The 17,551-nt window shown below is 40.7% G+C and overlaps 1 protein-coding gene across 2 annotated transcripts in view; it reads left to right on the top strand.

Annotated features, from left to right (window-relative positions):
* Window positions 1–8,537: 8,537 nt before the first annotated feature.
* Window positions 8,538–17,551, top strand: part of osbpl9 (oxysterol binding protein-like 9) — a 201,180-nt gene continuing 192,166 nt past the window's right edge. For both annotated transcript variants that reach the window (XM_072273759.1, XM_072273758.1), the window contains exon 1: window positions 8,538–8,690. In XM_072273759.1, coding sequence (XP_072129860.1) covers window positions 8,580–8,690 — 111 coding nt within the window. In that variant the 5' untranslated portion in view covers window positions 8,538–8,579. The remainder of the gene's footprint in view (window positions 8,691–17,551) is intronic.

Raw genomic sequence — 17,551 nt, 5'->3', positions numbered from 1 at the left:
AATAGACTTTTTAATTATGGCTTTCATCTCCCTCTTATGCAAAGGCACTACTACATTTATATCCTTAATTTTAAATGATTGCTTGGCAAGGACATCTGCCACTTCATTTCCATTAAAACCTAACATGGGCAGGAAATGTATACATGGGCCTAGTCCCTACTGCCACAACAGATGTTGTACAATCTCAAGGATGTCTGGCCTACAGTTTGAAGTAGCTGTTTTAATAGATGTCAAGACCAAGAACAAATCAGATCACAGAAGTAGCTAATCAGGGCATAGTTCAACTAATTCCAAGACTAAAATAATAGCAACCATCTCAGATGTGAATACTGATACTTTGAGAATCTTTTCTAGAGTCACCAGAAATATCCCCTGACTTTTAATGGTGGTTAGCAGTCCACCACTAACTGGACTGAAGAGTTGTGAAATAAAACCCTGACTAGTTCTTTATCAGATGAAAACTAAATTACCCCTAAAAGTCCTACAGATTGTAAATTGTGAAAGACTATTGTGAATTGAATTGAATTAAATTAAAGTCATTTCCATAACTTTAGTAAGGTTTTTAAATGAAAACTATCAACCCCTAAAGATAGTAGTGCAGCCTGCATTTGGTTTCTTTCAACCTTACATGCTTTACATTGTAAAAGGATGTATTCTACTGTTTCATAATGATGACAAAACCTACACATCCCAGAGTGATGTTTTCCAACAAAATACAGGGAATAATTAAGCATAGTATGCCCAATTCTAAATCGAGTCAATACAATTCCTTTCCTTCTTGTTTTACCCCATTCTCCCATCAATCCAACAGTTTTATGTATTCTGTAAAAGAGTCTCCCCTTATGCCCATTATCCACAAATCTTACCATAATCCCCTAACTCTTAGCCCCACCAACCCAGAGCTTCTGATTTGCCAGTACCTAACTCAGAGAAAATATCATTAATCATAATATTAAACAATAAAGGGCTACAAATACTGCCTTGTGAGGTCCCAATCTATCTCATAGAAGCCCAAATCTACCTTACCTACCCTTACCTGCACAGACAATACAAATAAAAAAATTCAAAAATATTACATAGCCTTCCTCTCACTCTTAATTTCCATAATTTAATCTAAAGCCCTTCCTTCTATAACATATCATATGCTTTTTCAATATCAGAAATACTGCTATTACAACTTCTTCATTTATCTGTGCTTTCCTGATATCACCTTCCAAACATGAAACTGAATCCAAAGTCATTCTACCCTTCTGAAATCCCCTCTGATAAAACTCTGATTACCTCTTTTCCCCTTAAATATAACCACTCTATTACCATAAGCTTACACAACTGAGACATTAATGATATTGGTCTATAACTAGAAGGGTTTCCCAGGTTTTAGAATAGGCACTACTACAGGCATTTTCCATGGGGTGGGGAGAAGATGGCCTAAACTCTAAATACGATTCAAGAATTTTTGTATTATCTTGAGAGTTGTCAGCCATATGTTTAAACAATACAACAACATATCATCCTTCCTTGGAGTTGTCTGATCGGTACTATTAATATCTAAAAAGTTCTACAATAAAACCATTACCATCATCTGCAAACAATGCCAGTGAACTCTATGCCTTAAAACCTCCACACCATACAAACCTTAGTGAGCTAGAGCTACATATACTTTCCAACAAATCAATCAAAAGCTTTGCACAAGAGTCGTAAAAGTTTACCACTTTAATACCTCTACCTGTTGAATCCAGTATTTTGACTATGTGCCTCATATATTTCATTCACATCCACAACTCTATATCCTATCCCTTTCCTTATAAAACTTGCAACACCACCCCCTCAACCAACTAACCTATCACATCTAATTACAATATAATCCTGCAAAGAAAAACTTAAATTTGGTAACAACAGTTATACAAATATACTTTTCAGCAGCTTTCACAATAATTTTAATTTTCTGGGTACAACTAGATGCCTGAGCAATACAATTCACCATATATGTTATAAACATCACAAACTTCATTTTATCAACTCGTAAAGTATACTTAGTAAGAGAACTGATGCCAACATATGCTTCTCTGACTGGTAATACTTCATCAACATTCAGTTTAGCTTTTTGCAAGGCCTCTGCATAAGACACCTAACTGTACTTTAACCTGTTGAACTTCAGCTGCCTCCTTAAGAACTTCACATTCTCTATAAGCTGAATTATGTTCTACTCCACAATTACAACAGTTAAACTTCATGCCTTCACAATCTTCATACTTACGTTCCCCACTGCACTTGCTACATCTTAGTTTCCCACAACATACTGCCACCACACGCCCAAATCTCTGACATTTGTAACATCTAGGTAGAGGTGAAATATAAGCTCAAATGTCATAACTAACATGCCCAAAACTAACTTCAGAGAGCTTCACCTCATCAAAATATATCAATATAGATAAACTACCTATCCTTTCCCCATTTCTGAAAACTTGCAATCTTTTTACCTCCGTAACCTTGCCTCCCAATAACCTCATCAAAATCTTCACCAGAACACCCATTGTAACACCCCCAATACCTCCATTTTCATTAGGCAACATAGATGCTATCTTTTTGCCAAGTAAAGTCTTCAAACATAATGCCTTCTCCCACTGTTTCTTATCCTTAGAAACGACTAACATTATTTCCTCTTAAAGTACAAGCACAATCTATATTCCCTATAGCCCCTATAGCCATTTTTAACTCTGTAGTTAATTTAATGAGATTGAAAGAAGAGTGTTCCAGGTCAAATTTAAACAATACCTTGAAGTCTTTTATCCTTCTCCCCCCCCCCCGAAAAAAATCCCATCCTTCCTCTCTATCACTGCAAATCACTCCAATATTATGTTTCTTTTTCCATTTTCCAGATCTGGATTCAAATTCATTGCAACCTCCTCTCACCAACCCACATACCAGAACCCTCCATTTGCAATTTATTTTCCTGATCCCCTCCCGTTCCTATTCCAGATAAGATCAGATCCCCCTCCCCCTTCCCCCTTCCTCCCCCACCATCCTTCTAAATTCCAGCAAGTACAAACCCACAGCCAGCAAACATTCCTCATATGATAACCCTTTCATTCCTGGAATCATCCTTGTGAACTTCCTCTGAACCCTCTCCAACGCCAGCACATCTTTTCTTAGATGAGGAGCCCAGAACACTTCACACTACTCAAGGCGAGGCCTCAGCAGTGCCTTATAAAGTCTCAGCATCACGTCCCTGCTCTTGTATTCTAGGCCTCTTGAAATGAATGCTAACATTGCATTTGCCCTCCTCACCACTGGCTCAATATTGTGGTAGAAAAAAATACAACTGGAACAAAATGTTATCATGATCAAAATAAAGGAATATTAAGTAACAAAAATAAAATGAAAATTTTTTTAGGATAAATTGAATACACAGGTAGAAGAATAGTAGTATTTGCCAGGGGTTGAATGTTGCAAAATCAATATAGGCAGGAGATCAGTGAATCATTTTAAGGAATCATTACATGTGGAATTCTCTAAACACACTTCCTCTTTTATGGGGGGAAAGCATGGATGGTGAAGATAGGGAGGAAATCTGTAGAGAGGAGAGGGACACAAGTTAGTGTACCATCACTTTTACTTATTCTACAACCATTATTTACTTCTGTCTATCTTAGAATCTCCATAAAACATTCCAACATTGAGTATAAATTCACCATTGTCAGGCATATTTTTGGATTCTATCCATCTGCTTTGCCAAACATCAGATAGTAAAAATTTGGAAACAGCACAATGTGTTTGAAAGATGATGTATGTAATGTTCAATAACAAAACACTTCTCACCTCAGCTGCAATCCAGCTTGAAGATAAAACAAGATTTACAATTTAAAAAATAGCTGAAAAATGAAGACTATTTTACTCTTGGTTAATGAGAATGCCCGGTGTTCTACTGTTAGGATAAGGATATTTGCTTGTGTTTTTTACATCATTCATGGCGATGAAAATTTATCATAGCTTTTTAATTGCCAACCACCTCCTCCAACTGAATTAAATGGTTTTCCAGGATGTCAGTTAAGAGTCAAACTTATTGTTTTGGGTCTTGAGCTCTCAGAAATGTGCTGTAGGTTTGCTATGTTCTATGTTTCTATATTCTAAAGTTGAAGACTCGGCCAGCTCCATCGTGGGCCCTCCCCAGCATCGAGGATATCTTCAAAAGTCGGTATCTGTCATTAGGGACTCCCATCGCCTAGGACACGTCTCCTCCTCATTTCTACTATCGTGGAGGATGTACAGGGGCCTGAAGACACATATTCAACATTTTAAGAACAGCTTCTTCCCCTCTGCCATCAGATTTCTGAATGGACAATAAACTTACATACACTACCTCACTTATTTTCTTTTTTTTTGCTCTACTTATTTAATTCCATATATATATTTCTTATTGTAATTTATAGCTTTTTATTTGTATTGCAATGTACTGCTGCTGCAAAACAACAAATTTCATGACGTATGCTAGTAATATAAACCTTATTCTGAGTCTGAATTTTATTATTGTGATACATATTCAGCTCCATTAGGAAGTTCAGTCGTACAACATAATGCTGAAAATACTGAAATTGATCTATCTACATAATTCCAAGCCACCTTTAGAGGTATTGGAAGAAAGTAAGATTAACTAAAATTGAAGAATCTTGCACCAGGACTGCCAAGTGCAGTTGCACCTCTGATTTTTGAATTTTCTCCACGATCTCCTGGATTCCAAGATCAACAAAGTCCAAAGATTCATTTTTACGTGATTGCTGATTTCATCCATAGGCAGTATGAGAAACATCGTGATTGACGAAATACCAAAAACTTAACCTTGACTTCCAACTCCCAACATTCTTGAGAAGCTATGCATACGCTGAATCTGGAAGCTCGAGGTGAAGCCACCATACTGCTAGCTATCTTGTATTGTATTTGAGCAAAAAGGGCAATGCAGAGACCCCTGTCTTCTACAGCCAAAAAAATCGAGTATAATTTTGGTGGTGCTTGGATTATCTGGGTGTGCTGGTAAGCTCCGTTCACAATAATATATGCAGGACAGTAGCATCAAAGGTAAGTTCGTAACACTATGACAGGTTCCAATATCAAGTTGAGTTTATATCATCTCACAAGCACGGTCAGGTACAGAAACAATGATAAGCTTGCTTATAGGCACATAGATTTAGACAAGGCACACTAATGAGTGATGCTTATACCATGTGAGGTTGGTCATGACTAGAATGAACTCCTGCCTTAGCAAGGACCTGGACACACTGCAATTTGCCTATTGTCACAATAGGTCTACGGCAGATGCAATTTCAATGGCTCTTCACATGGGCTTAGGTCACCTGGACAAAACAAACACCAATGTCAGGGTGCTGTTCGTTGACCATAGCTCAATGTTTAACACCATCATTCCCACGATCCTGATCGATAAGCTACAGAACCTGGGCCTCTGTACCTCTTTCTGCTATTGGATCCTCAACTTCCTAACTGGAAGACCACAATCTGTGTGGATTGGTGATTATATCTCCTCCCCGCTGACGATCAACACTGGTGCACCTCAGGGGTGTGTGCTTCCTCCACTGCTCTACTCTCTCTATACACATGACAGTGTGGCTAGGTATAGCTCAAATACCATTTATACATTTGCTGATGATACAACCATTGTTGGTAGAATCTCAGATGTAGATGAGAGTACGTACAAGAGTGCGATATACCAGCTAGCTGAGTAGTGCCTCAGCAACAATGTCAGGAATACAAAAGAACTGATTGTGGACTTCAGGAAGGGTAAGATGAGAGAACATGAACCCTGGCCTTCACCCTGCCTTGTACAGCTGGATCCTGGACTTCCTGTCAGATTGCCGGCAGGTGGTAAGAGTGGGCTCCCTCACCTCTGCCCCTCAACACGGGAACCTCCCAAGGGCTGTGTCCTAAGTCCCCTTCTTTACGCTCTGTATACCCAATACTGTGTCACCACCCACAGCTCCAATCTGCTAATTAAATTTACAGATGCTACAACATTGATTAGCCTTACTTCAAATAATAATGAGACAGCCTACAGAGAAGAAGACATCTCTCTGACACAGTGATGTCAAGAAAACAAACTTTCCCTCATTGTTGCAAAAACAAAGGAGCTGGTTGTGGACTGCAGGAGAAATGGAGACAGGCTCACTCCTATTAACATCAATGGATCTGGGTTGAGGGGTGAACAGCTTCAAGTTCCTCGGTATACACATAACCAAGGATCTCACGTGGTATGTACATACCAGCTGTGTGGTGAAAAAAGCACAACAGCATCTCTTTTCCCCCAGATGGCTGAAGAAGTTTGGCATGAGTCCCCAAATCCTAAGGACTTTCTACAGGGGCACAATTAAGAGCATCCTGCCTGGCTGTATCACTGCCTCGTATGGGAACCGTACTTCCCTCAATCGCAGAACTCTGCAGAGAGTGGTGCAGACAACCCAGCACATCTATAGATATGAACTTCCCACTATTTAGAACATTTACAGAGACAGGTGTGTAAAAAGGGCCTGAAGGATCATTGGGGACCCAAGTCACCCCAACCACAAACTGTTCCAGCTGCTATCATCGGGAAACGGTACCGCAGCATTAAAGCCAATCCAACAGGCTTTGGGACAGCTTATTCCACCAGACCATCAGACTGATTCATTCACCCTGACACAATTGTATTTCAAAGCTATATTGACTGTTCTGTTGTATATCTTACTGTACATACTATTTATTAAAATTACTATAAATTGCATATTGCACGTTCAGGTGGAGATGTAAAGATTTTTACTCCTCGTGTATGTGAAGGATGTAAGAAGTAAAGTCAATTCAATTCAATCCTCACATAGAGGGATCAGAAGTAGAGAGAGTGAGCAATTTAAAGTTCCTGGGTGTTAAGATCTCTGAGGATCTAACCTAGTCCCAACATATCGATGCAGCTGTAAAGAAGGCAACAACTTTATTTCATTCGGAGTTTGAGGAGATTTGATTTGACAACTAAAACACTCAAAAACTTCTATAGATGTACTGTGGAGACCATTCTGACAGGCTGTATCATGGGCGGGGGAGGAGGGACGGGGGCTACTGCACTGGACCGAAAGAAGGTACAGAAAGTTGTAAAATTAGTCAGCTCCATCTTGGGTACTAGCTACCATAGTATCCAAGACATCTTCAAGGAGTGGTGCCTCAGAAAGGCGACGTCCATTATTAAGGATCCCCATCACCCAGGGCATGCCCTCTTCTCATTGTTACTGTCTACAGGCACACACTCAGTGATTCAGGAACAGCTTCTTCCCCTCTGCCATATGATTCTTAAATGGACATTGAACCCATGAACATTACCTCACTTTTAAAAAATATATATTTGTTTTGCACTATTATTAATCAATTCAATATACATTTATATACTTACTGCAGTTGATTTACTTTTTTTCTCTCTCTATATTATCATGTATTGCATTGAATTGCTGCTGTTAAGTTAACAAATTTCACAACACAGGTTGATGATAATAAACCTGATTCTGATATGAATCCATGACATCAATTCATTCAGTAAACATATGACTTATTTATATTATCTATGTAAGTACAGTACAAATTCACTTTCTTAATTGCCCATTCCTACTTGCCATAAGAAGGTGTTGGTTAACCACCTTAATAGCTTGTGGGAGTACTCACACGAGTCATTGAGTAAGGAGTTTTAAAATCTGGACTTGCCAGGATGATGGAAAGACAATATAATTCCAAGTCAGGGGTGAGTGTGATTAGTAAAGGATCTTGTATATGGTGGTAATACCTCAACTGTCTCTGCCTGAACAAATCACCTAATGAAGAGGAATTATTGGTAGGGCTTGCCAGGCGATGTATGAAATACATTCTGAAATTCACCTGTGAAACAACTATTTGATTCCATTTATTACACTTTAACACCATTCAGTGTTACATATAACTTAATATTTAACTTTTTATGCATAAGCGCAACGTTTGTCAGTTTAGTCCTCTGAACCTTCATTCGTTTTAAAGAAAGACAAATCTAGTACTGAGGAAGGGTCTCGGCCCGCAGCGTCGACTCTATTCCTTTCCATAGATGCTGCCTGATCTGCTGAGTTCCTCCAGCATTTTCTATGTGTTACTCTGAATTTTCAGCCTCTGCAGAATCTTTTATGTTGATGATCTGATAGTTAACGCTCATGTGTTTGAAGATCTGAGAAAGCATTTTTAGTTTTTATGTTAGAAAACAAAACGGCCGTTATTGAGTGCCGTAAACTGCTTTACTTCATTGATTTTATCCACCACATTAGCTCTACAGCTGATGATCTGATTCTCTCTTGCAGACAGTCTTATGAGCCGGTTGAGCAACTAAGAGGTAAAGAAGCAAGTAATCATGAGAATAAGCTAAATTAATACGGAGTTGGCGTCACCGTAAATAGTAAGCGTGTAAACCTGGCCACTTTAAAAAAAAGCTCTCTGTCAACGATAAAATCTGCGTCTCCTCCCCTCGGCTCAGTTCTTTTCCCAATGAGCAGGCGGCGCTGACGTAGTGGTCGGTTTGTTATCATTCCCTGAAGATGGCGTCGATCATGGAAGGGCCGCTTAGCAAGTGGACCAACGTTATGAAAGGATGGCAGTACCGCTGGTTCGTGCTTGACTACAATGCGGGCCTACTCTCTTACTACACGGTGAGTGGATTGGAGGTGAATTAGTGGCCTCCGGGGTGAGGGATTGGAGTGGAAGCCGTAGCTCGCTTGTCACCATGCAGGTTTTTCTCTGTCCCCACCCGTTCGCCTGCACGGCGGACTGCATTAGTGTATCACACCAACTTAGACGGCAAGGGGAGGAAGGGCCCAGCCCCTGGTGGGATGCAACGTGTGCGTGAGAGACGGCGCAGTTGTCCAATCGCACTCCAAGTTCGTGAAAATGGCTTGTCAACTAAAAAAGGCTAGCAAATGAACATACAGTTAATGGGCGGGACTTCCACTTTAAAGGGTCAGGCTGGTAGGTGAGAGTAGGTGAAATGGCTTTAGGATAGTCGAGTGGCCTGTAAGGTGGTGGCTTTGTGGAACAAAAGTACGAGTTTTTTCCCCCACGGCTGTGCAAAATGCTCTGCAGAGCACGGTAAATCCACACTATCAGGTAGAAAAACGATAGGTACACTTTGCAAAAGAATGTCACACATTCTAATGTTATCTGCTGTCCATTGAAGAGTGTCCGTTGCACCGAAATATTTGTTAAACCCTGTTTCCTTTGTTTATAAATGCTCGATGCATTTCACTAATTCTACAATCAAAAACTTTGCTAACTATTTATGACAAAAGTATTGTTATATAACTTAGTGTTATATACTTGAACATTTATCTAATTTGTAACAAAATTTATTATATGTGGACCTGGAATAGGAAAAAAAATGCCCTCAGACATTTCAGTAAATTCACGCCATTTTGAAATGTTAAAAAAGAAGTGATTTCATTTTTCTGGTATTGCTGCTATCCTTGTGTAACATGCAGTCACAATACTGGGTAGTTAAGAGACAAATAGCCTTGTTAGCGTTATTTTAAATGAATCCACTTTACGGCTCTTCAGCATTGATTAAATTGGTAGGTTGATCCTTTTTCATTAGATGGTGTTAGGTGAACATGATTTTAGAATGCCTATCTCTTCACTCAGGGTGGCGAATCTTTGGAGTTCTTTATTCTTGTGAATTTGGTTGACAAGTTGGAGATATGTCTCTACCAAAGGAGGTGAAAGGTTATTCTTCCCTCCACTAGCCTGCAGGTCATCCTAAGGCAAGATGTAGCTCCTGCTTAGCACCCCTGCCGGGCAACACATACAAAATGCTGGAGGAACTCAGTAGGCCAGGCAGCATCTATGGAAAAAAGTACAGTTGATGTTTCAGGCCGAAACCCTTCAGCAGGACTGGAGAAAAAAGCTGAGGAGCAGACTTGAAAGGTGGGGGGGGGGGGGGGGGGGAGGGGAGAGAGAAATGTCAGGCGATAAGTGAAACCTGCAGGAGGTGGGATGAAGCAAAGAGCTAGGAAGTTGATTGGTGAAAGAGACAGAAGGCCATAGAAGGGGCAGGGGAGCACCAGTGGGAGGCGATGGTTGGGCAACAAGATAACATGAGAGAGGGATAAGGGGATAGGAAATAGTGAAGGTGGTGGGGGGAGGGGGTTCGAGGTATTACTGGAAGTTTGAGAAATTGATGTTCATGCCATCAGGTTGGAGGCTTTCCCAACGGAATTTCCCATCCCCTTGTCCCTCTCTCATGTTATCTCCTTGCCTGCCCATCACCTCCCTCTGGTGCTCCTTTCTCCCCCCCCCCTCCCCTTCTTTCTTCTATGGCCTTCTGTCTCTTTCACCAATCAACTTCCTAGCTTGTTGCTTCATCCCTCCCCCTCCAAGTTTCACCTATCGCCTGGCGTTTCTCTCTCCTCTCCCCCCACCTTTCAAATCTACTCCTCAGCTTTTTTTCTCCAGTCCTGCCAAAGGGTTTCGGCCCAAAATGCGGACTGTACTTTTTTTCCGTAGATGCTGCCTGGTCTGCTGAGTTCCTCCAGCGTTGTTTTTGTGTGTGTGTTGCTCAGATTTCCAGCATCTGCAGATTTTCTCTTGTTTGTGATTTGACCCCTCCCACTGGTCTAGGACACTTGAAGCCATGGGAGAGGGTGATGGATGATCATATTAGCAGCTAATATACATGACAATTCCTGGTTATGTGACCACTGATGCCAGGCAGACAATCTCTGAAGAGTATTGATAATGTCTGGGGTGCCCACCTTGTAATGACACTGCCTAAACGAAAGCAATGGCAAGCCACTTCTGTAGAAAAACATAGTCATGAGACCATGATCACCTATGTCATGGCACAGCACATAATGATGATTATAGCTAATGTCTGAAACTGGGATTTCTAGATTTCTGGATATTAAAGAAATAAATTTTTACTAGATAGGTCAGCCTTGATCTTGTTGGAAGGCTAAGTTGGTTTGGAAGACTGCTCCAGTTTTTTGTCTTCCCTCTCTGTAGAGAGTGAGATTATTTTGGCCTTTTAAAATATGAGTAATCACTATATATGAACGCAGTTTCCTTTGCTCTTTATTTCTTTAGAACCTTTCATTGACAATTGTCCCATGTTGTGAAAAAACATCTGTTTGCTGTTCATTTAATTCCATGCTTATGAGTATATAAATATAGTGGATTCCAATTAATTGGGCATTGGTTAATTGGGGCAGCTGCTTACTTGGAACAACTCTTAAAGAGCAAAAGCTATTTGAAAAAATAACTGGAATTCCCTTCATTACGCCACTTAATTGGGATGGGAGACTGTTGCTGAACAGTTTCCAACTAACATCAGTGGTGTGCACTGGTGTGACTGTGAGACACTACACCATACTTAGAGTGAATAGACTTTTAAATAGACTTAGTTGCATGTGTTTGATTTTTATCACTGATGTTTGGTGAGAAATATGCAGTAAGGCAATTCAGAACTGTTTTCCTCACAGTGGTTTCAAACATTTGGGCTTGGAGATGCCAGAAATAGCGGGGAGTGAAAATGAAATAATTTCACTACTTCAAGTTAGGAGCAACATTTGAAGGTATCAACAATCATCTTGAAGTTTAGAATGAAAAAGAAGATTTAAAGGTTGCAATCATCTAAAGCATTGTACAAAGGCAGTCCATTATCTTCACTAGCTGTCTGCACTGATTTTTGTTTATTTGCAGTCAAGAATGTGGCAGTGCACACTGTATGAATTCCTTTGTCAATAACTAATACAGTTTTATGGTACAGTAGAGGTATTGGTAGCGTTCTGTTTTTTCTGTATTACATTTAAGTACATAAATTGTTACTCAGATAAACAGTTTGTATTTTTTTTGATATCTTTTCTAATTGCCTTGCCTTGCCTTGCCTTGCGCCTTTAACTCCTGGTGGAGTTGTCAGGGCGCCATCATGACAAGCTTTGCACCAGTCTGTTCCATCTGTCGCGGTTGTGTGCCAGATCCTGGGTCACTGCAAATGTTTTCCCTGTCCATTCTTTAGTGTTGTCCATCCATCTTTTCCTCTGTCTACCTCTCCTTTTCCCCTTCACAGTTCCCTGTAGAACAGTCTTTGCAAGGTCACTGGATCTTGTTACGTGGCCGTACCATCTCAGCTTTCTTCACCGTTGTGAGAAGGTCTTCATGGCGACCAATGTGGTGCTGGATGGTCTTGCAGACCTGCTTGTTTGTGATGTGGTCCAAGTATGAGATGCCCAAGATGTTGCGATAGCATGTCATATCCAATGCCTGTATCTTCCTCTGTAGCTCTGCTGTGAGGGTCCATGTCTCACATGCGTACAGGAAGATGGAGAATACCAACGCACGCAGGAATCTGATCTTGTACTTCGTGATGATGCTGCTGTTCCTCCACATTGTCTTGAGTTTGGTTATCTTTGTAATTGCTTCCCTAAAACTTAATTGGGGCAGTTGCTTACTTGGGCCAAAATGTACTGGCCCCAATTAACCGGAATCCACTGTATTTTAAAAATCTTCATACCATTGAACTACCATGATGACTGTTAATAACAGTGAGTTTTACTTTGCATGATTGGACACTGTCCTACCGTTGATTTTGTATGAGAGGGCCCTAACTGGATCTGTAGTAAATAATGAAGTACTGAAGTACTCGTACTTCAGAGTGAAAGAAATTCTATTTGTTGGAGGCAGGTCCCCTCACAACACTGAAGTATTTAGATGACGGTTTGAAATGTAATGGCATATAGGCTATGAATTGAGTACTGGAGCATGTAATTTAGTATAGATTGACCAGCATGGACATGGTGAGCCAAAGGACTTGTTTCCTTCCTGCATGATTTTATTTGTCCTAACACTTGGAGCTATCCAAATGATAGGTGATAGAATCGGGTATGCGTTTGTGTGAATTTTAAATGTTAGATAATTATGTGTCTTGAATAATGCATCAGTGGGAGACAGGAGTTCTACTGTGCAATGGCCAAAGGAGGGAGCTGAAGTTGGTACTGTCACAGGTGCTGGTACAAGAAAAGATGTAGTCAATGAAAAGGAGAGATCAGTAATGTGGTCCATTAATTTTTAATTAATGCACAGAATTGCCATGGGGTAATGAAGGCTATTGTTTTGCTTTCTTGCTCCTGAAGTGTATGATTCACATTTGTCGTAAACAATTTCATGTTTTCATGTAACTTTCATCAAATGCCTGCTTGAATTATACAAAACCTTCAGTGTGCCTCCTGACTGTGATCTCCTTCATGTATTGTTCACAGAGCTATATACTGTGTTTCAACTATGCTCAGAGCAGTTTTCATTGTTTTGGCTACAGTAAGGAAGGCTAACATTTAGCTTGCTGAGTCTACACTAGTGATGCATGACATAATCTGTTGGTCTCCTCATGTAACCTGGTGATTATTTTCTTACTAGTACTTTTTTTTTAAAAGTGGTAAAGTTGAATCTGACTCCACTATTATTCCTGGCAGTATGTTCCAGACCTAAAATACTGTGTTCATAAATAAGTATCTTCTTTCTCATGACTTAAATGGCCGATCACTACATTGGGAGAGGTGACTGATGCCTCGGTTAAGAAAAATATTATCCCCACAACCAGTCTATCAAATGACCTGCACGATTTTTATGTTTCAATAGATCATCTCTTTTTTTTTGTTGAAGTGTATTGGCCTGGTCTGCTTAATCTCTACATCTTGTGACAAACATGCAAAGCCTGGGATCAATCTGGTGAATCTTCAAAACATTTCTCCTTCCCTGGGGAGGAAAGCCAGGCCTGTATATAATATTCCTGATGTGGTTTAAACAATTGGAGCCAGCTCTGTCTCTTGATTTCAGATAGTCTTAGAATAAAGGCTAACAATCTGTTTGCATTCAAGCAAGACACACAAAATGCTGAAGGAATTTAGCAGGCCAGGCAGAATCTGTGGAAATAAAAGTACAGCCAACGTTTTGACCCAAAACATTAACTGTACCATCAGACTGAACCCATGAAAACTACCTCATTATTTTGCACTCTTTTTGCACTACTTATTCATTTATTAAAATTTCTTTTGTAACTTGTATTGTTGTAATGTACTGCCCTGTACTGCTGCTGCAAAACCACAAATTTAACAATGTATGTCAATGGTGACCACCCTGATTCTGATTCTTCTCTGAAATTGGTTTAAGGATTAACAAAATAGTTGTGAGATTGTTAATTTGTGACAAACGTTTCATGTTGCAAATGACTCCATGTATGTTTTCTAGCCTTTTCCATTTGGAGTAATTGTCCATAAATATGTGCATTTTATGTCAAATATTTTCCAGATACTTTCAGAATCATTGGCATCTGTTGTTAAAGTTGTTGCTATGTGCAGTGGTACATTGCAATACATAATAAAAAGAGTAAATTATAGTAAGTATAAATATATTTAAAAGGTTAAATTAAATAATGAAAAAAGGAGGGGAAAAAGTAGTGAGATAGTACTCGATGTATATTTAGAAATCTGATTGTGAGGGGAAGAAGCTATTCCTGAATCATGTGTGTTCCTTCAGGTTCCTATACTTCCTGCTTGATGGTAGCAATGAGAAGAGGATATGTTCTGGGTGATGATTGCCTTTAATAACGGATGCAGCCCTTTTGAAGCATTGCTCCTTGAAGATGTCCTGGTTGCTGGGGAGGCTAGTGCCTATGATGGAGCTGACTGAGTTCACAATTTTCGGCAGCTTATTTTGATCCTGTGTAGTGTTTCTCCCCACGACTCCTCCTCATGCCAGACGGTGACGCAGCCGGTTAGAGTGCTGTCCACAGTGCATCTGTAGAAATTGGCGAGTGTCTTTGGTGACATACCAAATCTCCTCAAACTCCTAATGAATTGCAGCCACTTTCGTGCCTTCTTTGTAACTGCATTGATATGCTGGGCCCATGATACATCTGCAGAGATGTTAACACCCAAGAACTGGTTGTATGCACCCTTGTCTTACTATTTCTGAAGTCCACAATCAATTCTTTGGTCTTACTGACATTGAGTGCAAGGTTGTTGCTATGACGCCACTCAACTAGCTGATATATCTTGCTCCTCTACGCCTTCTCGTCACCATTTGAAATTCTGCTAACAAAAGTTGTGTTGTCGGCAGAATTATAGATGGCATTTGAGCTGTGCTTAACCACACAGTCATTTGGTGTAGAGAGAGTAGAACAGTGGGCTAAGTAGACATCCTTGTGGCGTGCAAGTGTTGATTATCAAAGACAGAGATGGTATTTCCAATACACACAGACTGTAGTCTTCTAGTGAGGAAGTCAAGGATCCAGTTTCAGAGGGAGGAAGGGAGGTACAGAGGCCCAGGTTTTCGAGCTTTTTCATCAGAATGGTAGGAATGATTGTGTTAAAGAATGAGCTGTAGTTAATAAACAGCTGCCTGACATATGTATTAGTATTGTCCAGGTGATCAAAGGCCAATGTGATTGCATCATAATTCAAAGAATTCAAAAAATTTTCGACTGGTGATATGGTCAGTAATGGGAACTGGACTAGAACAGCATAGTGGCATGTTGTTCCTGTGACTCCGTGGGTTTTCTCCGGCATCCCAAAGACTTGCCAATTGAGAAGTTACATAGCCACTGTGTGCAGCATGGAAGCAGGCCCTTCAGCCCAACTGGTCCATGCTGACCTAGATTCCTATCTAAGCTTGTCCCATTTGTGTTTGGCCCCTATGCCTCTAAACCAGCGGTCCCCAACCACCGGGCCACGGACCAGTGCCGGGCTGCAAAGCATGTGCTACCGGGCCGTGAGGAAATGATACGATTTGGCGATAGGAGTCAGCTACACCTTTTCTCATTCCTTGTCATGCCCACTGTTGATCCATTACGCATGCGAGGTCATTACCCGCGTGTCATCCATGTCAGCACGGGAAGGAGATCAACTCCTCAAGCTTGCAAATGATGGCGGGCAGAAAAGTATGTGTGACATAGCATCTCTGCTGGCATTCTGGATCAAAGTCAAGACTAAATATCCTGAGATAGCCACGAAAGCACTGAAAACACTGAAAACATTGCTTCCATTTCCAACATCATATCGCTGCGAAGCGGGCTTTTCTGCAATGAATGCAACAAAAACTAGATTGCGGAATAGACTGGACATAAGGAACCCCCTTCGAATATCGCTGTCTCCCATCATCCCTCGATGGGACTGTCTTGTTGCAGGGAAACAAGCCCAGGGCTCCCACTGATTCAGCGATATTGGTGTGTTGCAATGATTTTATATGTTCATATGGGGAAAATATGTGCTGTGTGTTTAATATCCAAACATTACTTAAAATGTTATGATGCTATTGACTTACTTATATAACCATATAACAATTACAGCATGGAAACAGGCCATCTCGGCTCTTCTAGTCCATGCCGAACGCTACTCTCACCTAGTCCCACCGACCTGCACTCAGCCCACAACCCTCCATTCCTTTCCTGTCCATACACCTATCCAATTTTTCTCTAAATGATAATATTGAACCTGCCTCTACCACTTCTACTGGAAGTTCGTTCAACACTTACTTCAAGCTCCCCTGTCCTCCCCTGATAATTGACTTATCACTATATTCATGCGAGGAAAATATGCGCTGTGTGTTTAAGGTTAAATTCGTTAGATAAACCCTGTTAGAAACCAAATTGAGCCACTTATCACATATATTCCGGTCGTGATTAACACCCCCTGCCCCCGAACAGAATCGCCAAAGACGATTTGCAGGGAAAAAAATCAGCAGGTACACGCATGCGCACCGGTGCCTGCGCAAGGCTTCATGGTCATTGTAGTCTTTTTCTGGGTAAACACAACGTATTTGACTGCTACTCTTGTCCGTTCGCAACCCTATCCCCCCCGGGGTCAGCTGGTCCGCAAGAATACTGTCAATATTAAACCGGTCCGCAGTGCAAAAAAGGTTGGGGACCCCTGCTCTAAACCTTTCTTATCCATGTACCTGCCTCAACTACCTCCTCTGGTAGCTCATTCCAAATACTGAGTGCTCTTTGGGTGGAATAAGTTGTCCCTCAGATTCCTATTAATTCTCTCCCCAGTCACCTTAAATCTATGCTTTCTAGTTGTTGATTCTCCCAAACCTAGGGGGAGTGGGGAAGGACAGCACACATTCATCCTATCTAAGACCATCATAATTTTATAGAACTCTCTAAGATCACCCCTTATTCTCCTGCGCTCCATTAGGAAAAGTGCCAACCTGCTCAACCTCTCCAGTACTCAATCCAGCAGTATCGTCCTAAGTCTCATCTGCACTCTTTCCATGTTAATGAAATATTTTCTATGGCAGGGTGACAAAAACTGAACAAAACATTACAAACATGTACTGAATGATACCTTGTACAACTGGACTTAATATCTCTGCTTCTATACTCATTGTCCTGACTGGTGAAGGCCAGCATACCAAAAGCTTTAGTCACCATCCTGTCTGCAAACCACTGTCAGGGAGTCATCTACTTGTATATCTAGGTCCTTCTGTTGAACAACATTCCCCAAACCTCTATCATTCATTGTGTGAT

This window comes from Mobula birostris, chromosome 12 (genome assembly GCF_030028105.1).
Source record: "Mobula birostris isolate sMobBir1 chromosome 12, sMobBir1.hap1, whole genome shotgun sequence".
Taxonomy (NCBI): domain Eukaryota; kingdom Metazoa; phylum Chordata; class Chondrichthyes; order Myliobatiformes; family Myliobatidae; genus Mobula; species Mobula birostris.
The sequence above is the reverse complement of the archived record's forward strand: the minus strand, read 5'-3'. Positions and strand labels throughout refer to the sequence as shown.